The 16,550-nt window shown below is 43.8% G+C and overlaps 1 protein-coding gene across 1 annotated transcript; it reads right to left on the bottom strand.

Moving 5' to 3' along the window:
- Nucleotides 1–417: 417 nt before the first annotated feature.
- LOC127192664 (stefin-3-like) lies at nt 418–5,868 on the bottom strand. Its single transcript, XM_051149882.1, has 3 exons — nt 5,696–5,868; nt 2,056–2,157; nt 418–652 (listed from the first exon to the last, which is right to left on the bottom strand). The coding sequence occupies exons 1-3, from the start codon at nt 5,777–5,779 to the stop codon at nt 524–526; spliced, it is 315 nt and encodes a 104-aa protein (XP_051005839.1). The 5' UTR covers nt 5,780–5,868; the 3' UTR covers nt 418–523.
- Nucleotides 5,869–16,550: the final 10,682 nt, after the last annotated feature.

The raw sequence follows: 16,550 nt of genomic DNA, 5'->3' as shown, positions 1-16,550 counted from the left end.
AAAGTCAAGCAGAGAATAGGAGGCCTTGCAGGGGCGAAGGAGTCCTTCATTTTGCACCAAGCTCAGAGAGCCATCTAGAAATGAACAGCTGTGACCTTAGGCAGCAAAGTCCTACAACATCTGTTTTCTGGAGAACCACAGGAAACAAGGAGTGTGCTTGCCTGACCTCCACAAGCACCTGCCATGAGGGTGGAGCAGTACTAACTTGTATCCAATTGCACCTGAGCCTTAGTTTTTATAATTGTTCTAGTCAGTATCCCTTATTGTGGGATTTCTACTCCAAACCATTAACAATGTGATCTTTTCAACAGGTTATATAATAAAGTTGGAATAATCTAGAGATTAGCACAGCCTTTTGCAAATTCATGAGACACTCTGTATTTTGAAATATTGTCTAGAGGGTAAAGGTCAATACAATACATGAGTAAAAATGGGGAAAAAGCAGTTATTTGAAGAATGGTTTTTTACTGATGGCGGCATCTCTTTACAAAGAGAGGAAGCAAGTCACTTTAGAATTTGCTGCTTAGATGTAGGTCAGCTCGTCATCCTTGGTTTTGTTAACCTGGTAACCACTAAGTTCAAAATCGTCATTTTGTCCAGAAAGACCTCTGAAGACTTTTACATGCAGGTAACGACCACCTCCTACATTTATCTGAAAGACATAAAAGGAGGAAGAAAGAAAGAAAGGAACATTATTCACATGGGTTTCCATTGTATTGCAGGCCTTTCTTGTAAAGAATTGCTGTGGTAAGCTGTCCTCACCTCTGTCCCAAGGCACCAACCAGGAACAGAGCTCCCATCAACCTTTCCATTAAGAGAAAGAGCAACTAACAGGATGGCAGGCTGTATATTTCCTAGGCTTATTTTTAGCACCTTTTAGAAAACGATTTTATTCCACTTATTTGTATGGATGTTTTGCCTGCTTGTGTGTAAGTGCATCCTGTGATGCGAAGCCTTGAAGATGTTGGAATAGTGTGTCAGATGCCCTGGAGCTGCAGTGAGAGATGGCTGTGAGCTGATTTATTATGCTTTTCATTAACATAGGGTCACAAATCTCATTCCAGAGTTACGTTTTCTTTCCACAATGCCTGGAACAGGAGCAGAGGGCACCTGTGTTTTGGTCCAGTGACAACGCAGGGTAGGTAAAGGCACTTGAATGTCTGTTCTCTGTGGAGCCAGGATCGTCCTTGTTCAACACAGAGAGAGAAACCCAGCTCCTACTCATTATCCACAGCTGAGTTTGTGAATTGGTTCCCTTGAGATCATAAGGATGTCAATATTTTTTCTCTTAGACCTTAATAATTTAATATTTGATATGGCTATAAACGTTTAATTTTTAAAATTGTGTATATTCCTTGGCATGGTGGTGCACACCTATAATCCCAGCACTTGGGAGGCAGAGGCAGGCAGATGCTATGAGTTTGAGGCCAACCTGGTCTACACAGCAAGTCCAGGACAGCCAAGGCTAAATGGAGAAACCCTGTCTCAAAAAACCACAAAAGTGGAATTATGCATATTCATGTGTTTCTGTGTAAGAGCATGCACACATAAGAACAGGTGCCATCAGAGACCAGGGGAGTCAGCTCTCTTACTGCTGGCTGATAGCCATCTATCATGGGACCTCATGCGCTCTTCTAGTATGTAGATGTACCTGTGGTCATATACAAAAATAATTTTTAAAACAATTATTTAAAATATATAAGTAACCAATTATTTAATGGGTAAAAATGGTTGAGTTTTTCTTTCCACTAATGACTGAAGTCCTTTAAGTGCATTTAACTGGTCAACTCTCTACCCTCCTCATCCAATAGCCATGGCCAGAAACCAATGCCCAAGTGGTTACACCTTCTTTTTCTGTACAGTTCTAGAAATTAAGAATCAGGTAGGAATGCTTTCTATATTCACAGGGAAAAACAAGGGAAGTACCCTAACAATTCATGGATTTGGGATCTTCCACTTGCAGGTGTCTTAATGAAAGAAAACTGATAGAAACTAAGGTACCATCTGGGCAACAAGAAACATGGCGGCAGTGCTAAACCAAGGCTAGGGTCTAACCTTAATGAAGTAATTTGATCCAGCGACCACTTGCGATTTATACTCGACAGCTTCATATTTTTCATATTTCTCATTGGTTTTCTCTTCGAGCTGTGCTCTGACCTTATGAAGAGAAAGGGGAGACAACGTTAGAGCTGTGCTGACTCAGCTTACCTGACTTACCAATCTGGGAACCTCACACTGCTGAGAGTCCTCAGAGGTGCTGATGAGCCTCCCAGTGGCAGCTCAAGCCTCTAATGCCAGAACTTGGAGGTCTGAGGCAGGAGGATGTCGTTCAAGAGGAGCTTGAGCTCTATACAAAGCTCCAGGCTAGCTGGGGCTAAAGATAAAAACCCTGCAGCAAAACTCAAAACAAAACCGCAAATTAAAGAAAATACACTCCTTTTTCCCACCATGGAAAACGCCTTAAGAACATAACACAGGTTTAAAAAGTCAAACGATATTGCACGAGGCTGGATTAATATCGGATCACTGTGATATTACAAAACAGTCATAATTTAGGGACAGCCCAATAGCTCAGCAGGTAGGGTCACTTGTCACCAGGACAGCGTGACCACCTGACTTCCATCCGGGGGACCCACCTGGTGGAAGGAAAGAATGAACTCCTGCAAGTTGTGTGGTCTACACACATACACACACACACACACACACACACACACACACACACACACTGCAAAGCAAAAAACAGTATGCAATGGAGGGCTCCAATAGTTACATGTATCCTTGACTAGTAAGTGAAAACAGGACAGCAGTAATTATTACTTATTGTTTTAAACTGATTGCACAGTCAATGGTGAAAATAATATATTGAACTGATTTAGAGCAGTGGTAATTTCCCCTAATGGCTCCATCTTACACACCCACCACACCCATTGTAGAACCAGGAACATTAACATGAACTATTATCACTATGGTGTCGATAAAGGTTTCAGTTGTCTCTCAGTGTTCCCCCATCCTGCAGGGTTTCTCTGTGTAGCCCTGGATATCCTGGACCTCAGCTCTGTAGACCAGGCACTCCTTACACTCAGAGATCCTCCTGCCTCTGCCTCCCAAGAGCTGGGATTAAAGGCCTGTGCCACCATACCTGGCTGTAACTCCGTTCTCTGTCATGGAGGATGAAGCCTGCTTACATTCACAATGTGTTGATGCAGTTAATCAGTTCCAGCATACACATAAGACAGCTTAAGAGTTTCTCATCTAATTCCCTTCCAAAAGCATCCATTTACAACCCAAAATATAGCATGTGCATCCAGGTCTCATACAGACGCTGTGAGTGCTGTGGGCACATCATCTTCCTGTTTCTCTCTGACCACGTCTGAAAACTATTGTTGCCTTGTGAGGCTACAGTATACTCACAGGTCCCAGGGACTAAATGCAGATGCTGTTAGGGAGCCATCATTCTGTCTGATGGGCCATTGGGAAGTAGGGGAAGAGGTGAGGCGGTGCAGTGGAAAGGCGAGTTTCTTAGCTGGGTGACTCTCCAAGCATTTTGGGTCTTGTTTTCATTATCTAAATATAGATGTAATGTTTTCTTGCTGCTCCAGGGCTTTAAAGATCACGTGAGTGTGAAGTGGAAGTCAAGGCTTTTGAAACAGCAAAGTTCCTCCCCCTGGTGAAGTAACTTGGTTAGCATCCATTTTTCATTCTACTTCTCTGAAAGTGGCAAGAGCACACTTCTAAATTAATTTTATTGCTGGAAATGTAGTCCTCACATGGTGTCATTACCAAGGTAAGCTTTTCTGGTACCTCCTTAAGTTTTAAAAATCATATGATCTAAATACATTGTGTGTATATATGAACTTCTTAAGGAACTAGTGAAAATATTATATTTAAGAATTATCCTACTCAGGCAGGATGGCACACTGCTGTAGTCCCAGGTACTTGGGAGGCTAGGGCAGGAGGGTTACCTTAACCAGTGAGGTCAGGATCACTCTGAGGAAGAACAAGATCCCCATTTAAAAAAAAAAAAAAAAAAAAAGAACAATTGGGCTGGAGAGATGCCTCAGCAGATAAGAGCACTGGCTGTTCTTCCAAAGGTCCTGAGTTCAATTCCCACAACCCCATGGTGGCTCACAACCATCTGTAAAGAGATCTGATGTCCTCATCTGGCCTGCTGTCATACATGCAGGCAGGATAGTATATAAATAATAAATTAATAAACCTTTAAAAAAAAGAACAATTATTCTAGAATACCAGGTAATTATCTAGACAATTAGAAACCATTCAAATTTGCTGTGTTTTCTGTATATGCAATAACCATATTCCCATGTCTATCCTCTACAGCTCTGTTTCCTGGGACATCTCTGGGAATTTTTAGGTAGCTTACACACACAGCAACTTTGTCTCATCTGTGCATATTGGTTTTGGAGATGATTTTTTTGCACATTATTTTAGTTAGTCCTTTAGCTCTTTACAAATGATATGAAGGACTTTTTCTTTTTTCTTTTTGTTTATCTATTTTTCTGGTACCCTATTTTCAACCTGTCTCTCCCAGGCTTCTTTGGATGCCAGGTATCTAGTCCAACAGGAAAGCAAAGCCAAGGGGAGAAGCAACCACAGAATGTGAGAGCCTGGAAGAACTGTGGACCTGCAGGCCTGTCTAGCCCTCCTCAGTCAGACCTGTGTTTTATCTAGAGCAACAGGGGACTCACGTGCCCATTCAAGTGGAGGACACCAACTTGATGTGAGGTTTCTAATGAAGATAAAAATAAAGTGCCCCTAGATATTTAGAGAAATAAAGCCATGAGTGAAACTATTCAGTCTTACATACGTGGTCACTGAATTTTAGGCCTGTGACCCTTGTCTAGAATGTTTTGTGCCTGTGCCCTAAGCATGAAGACTCCCATCTCTTTGGCTCATAGAAGCCCATGGTGCCTTGCATGGCCGTACATGCCTATAATCCCAGAATTTAGAAGTTGAGGCAGGAGGATTCCCATGAGTTTGAGGCCAGCCTGGGTTACATAATTGCTAGGCAAGTCAGGACTACATAGCACCAAGACCATGTCTCAAACAAACAACAAAGTTGATCTTGTCTGCCAGGAGGACGCACTGTCTCAGGGTGGTAAACAAAATGACATGTGAAAATAAGATCACAGATTACAAACTTACACCTACAATTTGCATGTATTTCTCGTTTATAAAACATGCAACACAGTACATTTTGATTACATAGATGATAGTTAAGCAAGATGTATTGACTTGCTAAAAAACATTGAGTTCTATTGGCTGTGATGGTTTGGTGGGCATAGCATCCCAGAGTCAATGCAGGCATCCTTAAAACCTGAGATGACATTGGCTTCAACTTGTCGAACTGCAAAACTCCATCCATAAATGGATTCAAGCTCCTGGGATCACACATCTAAGTAAAAGGTTTAGAGACTAGCCAGTATGAATTCACCTTCAGCAAATTGGGAGACTGAGGCTGCAGTAAACAGTGCGATTTGGCCGACTTTACTCTTGGAGTGCTGGAATTTCATTGAAAGGTTTAGTGTTCCACTGTCAGCTGTATGCAAGTCTGAATAAAACGCACACATTCCTGGTTTCTGTGATTTCACATACACTCAACACAGGGCCAAATCATGAATCAAGTTAGGAAAGCTTGATTTGGGATCAAGCTTTTTCCTGAGGTGCATCCACTCACCTTGTCAGCGATCTCCTGGATTTCTGGTGTGGCAGGTCTGGCCTGTGATAAGCCTCCAACAGTAGGTAGGCTGTCTGTCTCCATTGCTGGGCAGGATGCTGAGATGCAATGCTCAGGCAAGCAGGGAGACTCAGGGTTTTAAAGGTGCCCATAAGCTCCTCCTATGTAATGCCCAATATTGAGTGTGGCCTCAGGTAAGGCTGATTGCTAGCCTTGGAGGAAAAGCTGAGTGGAGTTCAGGGAAATGAGGGGCTGCTGGGTGTGGGGAAGTGAGCAAGTGGGCATGGGATAGGCAAATTGTGTGGGGGAGCAGGTGTGGTATTGGTTCCTCCCTGATCTCTCTGTGCCAACTGTTTCATTCTGTTGAGTCATGAAAGGAAGGAGATGTGTAACCAGAGTTCCCAAACATGTTAAACTTCTGAAGAGTCTTTTAAAGAGAGAATACTTAATAATGTCAAGGTTGGTTGCTTAGAATCTGCCTAACTTGATAAAGACAATGACACTGTCCACGGAGGGCTCTTTTACTTGTAGTTTCAAAATGTTTATCCCCAAACACAAAGAATAAAATGGCAAACATCTTCATTTCTTTTGCTGCTATTGATTTTCTTGGTTTTGCATTGTTTTGTTTTAAGAATGGATTTCATGTAGCCTAGGCTGGCCTGGAATTCACCATGAGCCTTGGACTTCTGACTCTCCTGCAGAGTGCTGGGATTGCAGTCAGTAGGTAATCTATCAGTTACCAGCCCAACCACTTAAAAGGTAGGGCTGCTCTTTCGAATTACTGGGTGTCAAGAGGGAAGTTCTAGGGATAACTGGGAATAGGGCACAGCAAAGGGACAGAGGCTTGCTGCCCACCCATGCCTGCCCACTGGGCCAATTCCACCAGAGAGAGAGAGAGAAAGGAGGCAGACATGTTCAGCTCTGAGTGATGGAAATATAGATCTCGGTTATTTTATTATGTTCATCTGTATTTTGAACAATTGTAGGAACAACCAAAATCCTTCTTACCAGGGGCTGAGAATCTCTCTTAAAAAACAAACAACAAAGCAAACCCAAACAAACAACAACAACAATACTAACAAACAAGTCACAAAGATATAACTGACAAATGACATTTCTTTAGATTTACAGAAACCCGGGAGTCTGGTAATCTTTATATAACATCAGAGTCTTACACTATTTCTTTTAATCCTGTGTATCAATTGACACAGTCTGTAGACTTCTGTGAGGTTTGACTTTCAGAAAAGAAACAGGGTTCTCTAGCCAGGAGCAATGGTGCACGCCTTTAATCCCAGCACTGGGGAAGCAAAGGCAGGTTTATCTCTGTGAGTTCAAGGCCAGCCTGCCCTACAAAATGAATCCAGGACAGCCAAGGCTACACAGAGAAACTCTATTTTAACCCAAATAAGACAAACAAAGCAATATGGCTGTCTAAAGAGAAGTAAAGGGAACTTGGCTTGAGAGGCTGCTGTCTACTGAAATGTTCTGATGTTTGGAGAAGAGGAAAGCAAAGCTATGTGTCCTGATTGATGCAGACACTCAGGCAGGCAGCCTTCCCACCCTGCTCTGCGTCTCCTCCCTATATAATCCCTTTGCACCCCATGAGTTGGCCAAGATTGAACGTAGCAGATGACAGCTTCTCCCCAAGGTCGTCATCTCCCCAAGCACTGCTCCTTCGGTAGACCCTGGCCTCCTCCCTACGAGCCCTCATCACATAAACACTAACCGTCAAGCAGTGAGGAGCCAGGGCTTCAGTAACAGTTCAAACTTTAGCTCATGGAGCTGGGATAAGACCATCAATGGTGGTGGTGGTGTGTGTGTGTGTGTGTGTGTCTGTGTGTCTGTGTGTCTGTGTGTGTGGTAACTGGTCTCATGTGTCTGAAGTCAGGAAGCCATGAAGAACGAATACTGGAGATCAGATTATCTAGGACCATGGTATAGTGTCCCCCATATTTAGGGTGGGTCTACCCACCTGGTTGACCCAATCTAGAACTTTCTTCTGTGAGGTGCTAGAGGTTTGTTTCCAAGGTCTTCCTAACTTCATCCCATAAAACTGACAGGATTTACCCTCATGATGGTCAACTAGAGTCTAGAAGTTGGTTTTTTGTTAGAGACAGGACTTTGCTATCATTTAGCTCAGGCTTTCCTTGAATTACCCATGTACCCCATCTTGACCTTGACCTCAGGACCCTTTTGAATCTACCTCTCAAACTCTGGAATTAAAAGTGCGTGTTTCTGTGCCCAGTGCTAATATCTGCTGATTTTAAATGGCTTGTTCTTGTAAACTTCTTTGCTGATGTTCAGACACAGAAAATGACACATTAAAGTCCAGGATGTAGCTCAGTGTGACAGCTCTTTGCCAATCTTGCTCATGGCACTAGGTTCAATCCCTAATACCACCCAGAAAAACTATTCTTTTGGCGGGGGGGGGGGGGGGGGGGGGGGGGGGGGGGGGGGGGGGGGGGGGGGGGTTCGAGACATTGTTTCTCTTTGTAAACCACCCTGGCTGTCCTGGAATCACTTTGTAGACCAGGCTGGCCTCAAACTCAGAGATCCTCCTGCCTCTGCCTCCCACGTGCTGGGATTAAAGGCGTATGCCACCACTGCCCGATTGAAAAAAATTATTCTTTCCCAAGGCAGATCATTGAACCATACCGGTTCCCTTGAAAACAACCATAAACCCTAGAAACCTTGTTCAAACCTTCCACTGCCCTTTTGCGTAGGAGCAGTTGTCTCACCTGACTTGCCTTGAAGTGGGTCATAAAATCTTCATTCTAGGAGGGGTCTGCCCAGCACCATAGAGAGGAACTGCCTCACAGGTCACCCCAGAATCTGAATTGACCAGCCTTGCTGCTTCTCCTACCCAGTCCTCCATCAGGAGGCCATAAACTCCTTGTCCAATCACATCTGCATTTAGCTGTCCATTTGGGACCAAATAAACATGTTAAAAACAGACAGCTGGCCATTCCGGGGTTTTGCACGCCTTTAATCAGGAGGCAGAGGCAGGCGGATTGCTCTGAGTTGGAGGCCAGCCTGGTCTACAAAAGCACGTACGTTCAGGACAGCAAAGACTGTTGCACCAAGAAATGCTGTCTTGAAAAACCTAAAAACCAAACAAACAAACAAAACAAAAAAACAGACCGCTGTTCTTGGGTATTTCGGTCTTCCTTTCCAAAGTTTCCCGTGTCATGTAAGGCTTTGATTACATAAACCGGCCTGGATTTTTGTTTTTGTTTTGTTTTGTTTTGTTTTTGTATGCTGTCTTCTGTTATAGGACTGTGAACCTTAAAATGAGGAGGGTGGGTTGTACCCTCTACGTGCTCCTACACGACAAACCATTAGCGCTTTTGCACTGAGACAAAAGTCCTTTCTCCTACAGCAACTTCTAAGTCTTCATCCTTGCCAACATCAGGCTTTGGGGATGGGTAGGGTGGGTACCAGGAAGACACATAGGAAGAGTGATGTTTGTGGCTGATCAAGTTTTGAATCAAGAAAATACCGCTCTTCCTGTGAAAAGAGAAGCGGTTGCCTAAGTGCTGATGTCAGGGATGTCAAGAGCCCAGTTCTGAAATCACAGGATTTCTGCATGCCTCAGCACCTACTCCAGTCAAGTAAAAACCCACACATACCCCATGGGTTTTTTTTTTTGTTTTTTTTTTTTCTGACCTGTTCCTAATGTTGAGTCACACAGGACCGCCCCAGATTTCTGCATCCCTCGGCATTTACTCCAGTCTAGCTACACATATCCTGTAGGGTATTGGGATTTTTTTTTATTTGTTTGTTTTTGTTTTTCACTTGTACTTAATGTTGAGGGTGTGCGAGGGATTCTCCCTCTACCACAGTTTAACAGCTGGGATGGGAAAGCATGTGACCACAGACACCCCCTAGGGAACTGGGAAATCAGAAACCTCACAGCTTTGTCCTCAGCAGCCCCTAAATCTTGCCTGGCATTTCTGCCTTTGTCAAAAGCCCAGTGTGTGTGGGGGGGCGAGGATGGCCACACACTTGGAGCAGCCATGACTGTCTCCTTCCCCTTGCCCTACTCTGGATCTAGAGATTTCCTGGAAGGTTGTTTCCTTTTTCCCTTCCGATGGGTCCTGGCAGGGGAGTAGGCACCAGGCTACCATCCAGGTCCTAGACCCATGATCTGTTTTCAGTGAAGGCATTGATAACACACAGTGGGAAAGAAAGCACTGGCTTTTGTCATTCTTTCCCTTAAAGTAAGCAACCCTGGAGCATGGGCTAGCCTCCAAGACAGACACAACTGAAGGAAAACACTGCAGGCCTCTATGCATCGCACCACACACATGAAAATACACTCAATTTGAGCTGCACACTTACTGTAAAGGCTCAGACCAGAGAGCAGCTATAAGAAACTGAAGGAGGTTATGCGCCTGAACTTATGGGAGGCAGATATTTTAAAACACAACGTGGACAATAGCCATGAAGGGACGAAAATGGACTTCACTGGGATCTAAAGTACGAAGTAAGAAGGCAGGGGCTGGAGAGATGGCTCAGCGGTGAAGAGCACTGGCTGCTCTTCCAAAGGTCCTGAGTTCAATTCCCAGCACCCACATGGCGCTATACTAGAATCTGAATCCTTCTTCTAGTGTGCATGAAGACATAACACTCATATACACAAAATAAATACATCTGGGCTGGAGAGATGGCTTAGATGTTAAGAGCACTGGCTGCTCTTCCAGAGGTCCTGAGTTCAATTTCCAGAAACCACATGGTGGCTCACAACCATCTATAAATATGATCTAATGCCCTCTTCTGCCATGCAGGTTTATTCTCAGGCAGAACACTTTTATATGTAATAGATAAATAAGTCTTTTTTAAATTTTAAAGAAATTCAAAATTAGAGAGAGACAGATAGTGACAAAGAACTCATATACAGAGTTTCCCAATAATACAGTTGGCCCTTCAGATCAGCAAAGGATGGGTTCTAGGGCCCTGCGGTGCTGAAATCCATGGCTGCCCAGGCCTTTTGGACTAAGTGGCACATTATCAGCACATTAACTATGCACATCTTCCTTTAAGTGCTTTGCACATCTTCCTTTAAGTGCCCCTACAGCACTAATGATTCCTTGTATATTCCAAACACTGTATAAAAAGTTGCTGTGTTGTATTTATAAAACCACGATAAAACTTTTTCAAAGAAAAGAAACTGTCATGGAGTGTGTGGCCAACTTGTTTGGGGGGGGGAGGGGTGTAGTAACAAGTAATGTTTAGCTTCTGTCTGTTCCTGTTACTATTAGTACTTTTCATTGGCCAACTGGTGGAGAAACTGGAACTTTCAAACACTGGTGAGAAAATAGAGTGGTAGAACCATTTTGGAAAATAAGGTATAAGTTCCTTAAACTGTAACACATAGGGATGGAGAAGAGCAAAGTGCGATTACATCTGTGTGTGAAAATAACGCTGTGGAACCCATTACTTTGTATTAACTTAAAAATAAATATCGTGGACCCACCATGTGATACAGCCTCTCTACTCCTAGGGAGTCACCTAAGAAATACAACTGACATATAAGGGCCCATAAGCATTTATAGCAGCATTATTTTTATAGCTAACACATGAAAACAACCTTTTTTCCTGGCCCTTGGCAGGTATACCAACTGTGATATATCCTGTATTTAGTAAAATACCACAGGGGTAAGGAATGGAGTGTTAATACAATAACTGAGCAAGAAAACCCCACAACGTAGTTTGATCTTGGATCCCATAGTGGAAGTAGAGAGGCGGCTCCCCACAGCTGACCTCTGACCTCACCTGCATGCCAACCCCTTCCCCATACAAAGGAGTGAAAAGTACATACGTGTTAAAGCAGCAAATGAAGGAACTTTTAGCAGATTGTAGTGTCTACGAGCTTAAGGAAGTGTCAGCCCAGACAAAAGCCACAGGCAGAAGCTGGCCAGGGGAGAGAGAGCAAGCTCAGACATTCAGAGCTGACAGTGGGTCTTGGCTAAGAGCAGAAGGCAGCTCAGTCCTGGAGAGGACAGAGGGCAGGACAGAGGGACTGTGGCCAGGGCAGTGAGGACATCCCACACCATTTTAAGCAGTCTTTGTGGGGCTCTACATGGGGCAGCTTTTGCCTTCTAGAGTTTAAACCTGGAGGGAAAGTAATTCATTTAGTAACAATTCTTTCTAAGTGCCAGTGGACTAGCTATCCCTGCCTAGCGACTCCTGAGACTGTCACCCAGACCAGCCTCTCCCTTTCACAGCAGCACCCTCAAGTGGCCACCACCATTGACAGCTGGCTGCTTAACCCCAGCACACACAGCCCTACTGCTTGAGTATTATTAAAAGTTGAAGGGATAATTAGAGGGCTTTTTTCCCCCTCAGAGTCTAACAAACTTTTTTCTGTCTGGAACAGAAGCTTTCAGCCTGTGGGTTGCCACCTGGATCTGTTCACAGGGGTCACCATAGACCAGATATTTATGATTCATAACAACAGCAACATTACAGTTCTGAAGTAGCAATGAAAATAATTTTATGGTTGGAGGTCACCACAACATGAGGAACTCTATTAAGGTGTCTCAGCACCTTGAGAACCACCGACCTAGAAGAACAGTGCTATAAACTTCTATAAATATAACACTGAAGTTGATAAAAACAGATAACACGGTAAGATCAATAACATAGGTAATGTGAAAAAGATAAATCCTAAAACCTTAGTAATTAAAGCCCCAGGGTCTAGGAAGATGGTTCAGTTGAAAGTATTGCTCTAGGTTGGAGAGATGGCTCAGAGGTTAAGAGCACTGTCAGTTCTCTCTAAAGGTCCCAAGTTTAATTCACAGCAACCACATGGTGGCTCACAGCCATCTATAATGTGATCTGGTTTTTTCTTCTGCCCTATGGGTGTGCATGCAGGCAGAGCACTGTATACATAATAATAAATAAAGAAATCTTTAAAAAAGAAAAAAAGAAAGTTTGCTCTACAAGAAGAAAGCCTGTTTGATCCCCAGCTGGGCATGTGAAGGCAGGAGCCTAGGGCTTGCTGGCAGCCTGTCTATGTGAATCAGTGATCTCCAGGTTCGGTGAGGGACCCTGTCTCAAAACACTAATGGGGAGAGAGAGTGAGGAAGACACTAGACATCAACCTCTGGTCTCCACACAGATGCACACACATCCAGACAATGAACACTTACACACACACACACACACACACACACACACACTCTTAAATTTTATCTCTGGGGCACCACAGTACTTATTCCTGGAAACTGAGGCAAAAGGAAGCATATGACGCACATGCTAATGCACATTCGTAACCCCAGAACTCAGGGGCTGAGGCAGGAGTCTGTGGCCAGCCTGGGCTAGTAAGGCTCTGACTCAAAGGAGCCTGATGGACCGTGCCTTTAACCCCAGCACTCAGGATGCAGAACAGAGGTCGGGGTCTTTATGAGTGTGAAGTCAGCCTGGTCTAACATAGTGAGTTACAGGCCAGCAGCAAGGCATATGTAGTTAAGAGACACTCTCTCTCTCTCTCTCTCTCTCTCTCTCTCTCTCTCTCTCTCTCTCTCTCTCTCTCTCTCTCTCTCTCACACACACACACACACACACACACACACACACACACACACGATATACACAATTCATCAATTCATTAAATTCTCAGGGGATAGAAGTCCAAATTATAAATTGTGTTACATCTTTACACAAAGTATTTATTTTCTAAGTCTTCATTTTTTACTCACTTTCTCTTTTTTCTTCTATTTTCCTCACATGGATAAAAGCCTTGCTGGTAAGGTTTTCCTTATTTTTTTTTCAAGTGTTTATGCTTGGAATGAAATCTTTTAAAGTGTCAGTGAAATTTAGAGTATTCTGCAAGGCTGGAGATATGTAGATATATATCAATCACAAGCAAGCTGTCTGATTCTAATATTTGACTAGATCCCCTAACTCTAGGTAGGATGGCCACTTTATATTTAAAGTGTGGAACGTCAGCGGACTACTGCAGTAACACTAGCACAAACCATCCCATTCCCAAACTCATAGCTTGAAGCCAACTTACACCAGAGAAGAACATAACAGAGCGTCCTTCATCACAGCACTCAATATGCTCCAATACCTAACTAAGTCAGCTTGTAAGGCAAGGACCTTGTCCTCCAACCAGCAGGCATTTGCAGTCCACCTCCACTGCTCCCTGACTTCCTGCTCCTTATTCCTCGCATAGGACTTGACACAGGTGTTTCTTCACCTGCCTTTCCTCTGCCAAGTAAAAACCAAGTTGGTCTCTGAATGTTGGCATGTTGTTTCTAAGTCCTTTCAAGCAAAAGCAGCAAATGAGATTGTTGTGAGGCAGTGATTGGGACATTGGTTTCAGTGAGAGAGCCATCTACCTTACAAAGGGAGAAAGGAATTCTCTTTTCAACCTGAAGCCTTAAATGCTATGGACACAGGCTGTGAATTCACTTACACTAATTCACTCGGAACTGAGGCAAATGCTTAATGAATGTCACACTGGATTAACTCAGGCACCATTTTAGTGGGTGTATACATTTTTGTTTTGATCTCAAGTGTGGGATGGGGAACAGACTTGTGAGAGAACAGGTGTTTATCCACTAGAAGACAAATGGCCTCATGTGAGGCTTGGGGTTTTTGCCAGTTGAACACATCTTAGTACAGACTCTGAAAATGTGTGCGTGTGTGTGTGTGTGTGTGTGTGTGTGTGAGTGTGTGTGTGTGTGTGTATGTATGTATGTATGTATATGCCCAGAACAGGAGGTGGGGGCTTTTTGGGTCTTGGTATTGTTTGGCTGTTCATCGTTCCACTTCGACATGCTCCTAGAGAAATGGCTCCAAAGAACACTTTGGGGCTCCGGATTCCAGATGCTGTTCCAGGTTCCTGCAGCAACTTTGATTGAATTGCTGGTCTGCTGAAATCCTGCCAATTATGGCAGGTGAATCGCTCCCAGAAACTGAGTCCAAAAGGTCTACTTCTCCTGTTCCCATTAACCTCTTTTATCTCCTCTCTAGGGTAGGTGGGTTGGAAGGGAGGTATATGCATTAAAGAACCTCAAATAAAGTAGGTTTGGAAAAGGTCGACGTCTACACACCATAACATGATTAGATTACCTAGAAGGCACTCTGATGTCATACCTGGAAAGTTCATTGTGATCTTACCTGAGAATCTCAATTTCCCCGAGAATGCCATAGCAAGATCCTAGCTATATTTTCACTTATATCTGGCCTTTTAGAAAATTATTACAAACCAACTACACAGAAGAGTTCTCAATATTGTTTTAAGATAAATTTTTTCTGCTAGGCATTGTGGCACAGGCCTGTAATCCCAGCCCTCAGAAGGCAGAGGCAGGTGGATCTCTTGAGTTCAAGGCCAGCCTGGTCTACAAAGTGAGTCCAGGACAGCCAACGCTACACAGAAAAAACCTGTCTCGGAGAATAAACAAGAAGCAAGTCGCAGGATGGCAAAACTAAATACAGCCCTTTGGGTGCAGCTGGTCTGGCTTACAGCAGGAAAGGAAGTCAGGGAGACTGCAGCAGTGAGAAGACTGAATACACCCCTGCTAGAGTGAAGATGGAAGGGGCCATGTGTTGGGAAATGCAGGTGGCCTTCAGTAGAATGGTACTGCAGAGCCAGCGAGCACATAGGGACTTCACTTCTACAATGCACTAGTCTAAATTCTGCCACCAGGCTCAGTGAACTCAAGCTGACTTTCAGGGTGCAGACAAAAGCCAGGCTCACTCTAAGCTGCCGCTCAGCTTTCAAACCCCAAGTCCAGTCTAACCTGTGTGGACTTTGGAAACATAGGACGGCGACATGGCAAATATTAATAGTATGACACTAAGCAGTTGACCTGTGATGGTCTGTTCTGTGGCCACAGAAAGCTGATGCCCCACAGTGCAGTACTGTTTCACTGGAGGAACCCTCTATTCACAGCAAGGCTCTTGTCTTATAGTTACTTATCTACTTCCCTTTTCTAAAGCGTATGCTTCCCTTCTGTGTCCATGGGAAACCTTCTAGAAAACATTCCCAACCCAAATTAGTTTTGTATGTAAAAACAGATAAATGCTCTTTTCTCGAGACAGGGTATCTTGGTGTAGCCTTGGCTGTCATATTTAGACCAGCTGGCCTTGAACTCAGAGATCCGCATGCCTCTGCCTCCCAAGTATTGACATTAAAGGTGTGCTCCACCACAGCCTGGTTGAAGATAGATGTTTGTGAGACAGATTCTCACTATATAGCCCAGGATGGCTTCAAACTTATAACAGTCCCATCTCAGCCTCCCAAGGTAATAGGATTACAAGCATGTTGCTACCTCGCTCAGCTTTAAAAAGAAAATGGGAGTTTGGATAGGAACCAGCCTGATTGTGACATTTTATCTTTTTCCCTTTATTTTTATATGCATGGGTATTTTCATCATGGTATACCTGTGCATCACATGTGTGCCTGGTGCCCCGATGGTCAGAAGAGGGTATCAGATCCCCTGGGACTAGAGTTTTACACAGTTATGAACTGCCATGTGGGTGCTGGGACCAAACCTGTCCTCTGGAAGAGCAGCCAGGGCTCTTAGCCATGGACCAACTCTCCACAAAGAGAAACACATCTCTGACCAGAAAGGGCCACATCTATTGCAATAAATCTGTAAAACTCAAGCAGGTAAATGACATGGAAACTGCAAACTCTTAGAAAACTGATGTCTCAACTTGCAAAGCCACCAAATAAATATGTACACCGAGAGTCAGAAAATTATTTTAATAGTTACAAAACATTTTTACAGAATCAGTATAAAATAGCAATTGATTATTTTATAATTATGAGAATTAGACTTGAGGTCTTGGCTAAGTGGGACTGGACCAAGCACAGGCCTTGGCCTGTGTGCCCAGA

The sequence above is a fragment of the Acomys russatus genome, chromosome 8 (assembly GCF_903995435.1).
Source record: "Acomys russatus chromosome 8, mAcoRus1.1, whole genome shotgun sequence".
In the NCBI taxonomy this organism is placed as follows: Eukaryota; Metazoa; Chordata; class Mammalia; order Rodentia; family Muridae; genus Acomys; species Acomys russatus.
Note: the sequence above shows the minus strand (reverse complement) of the source record. Positions and strands in the feature narration are given on the sequence as shown.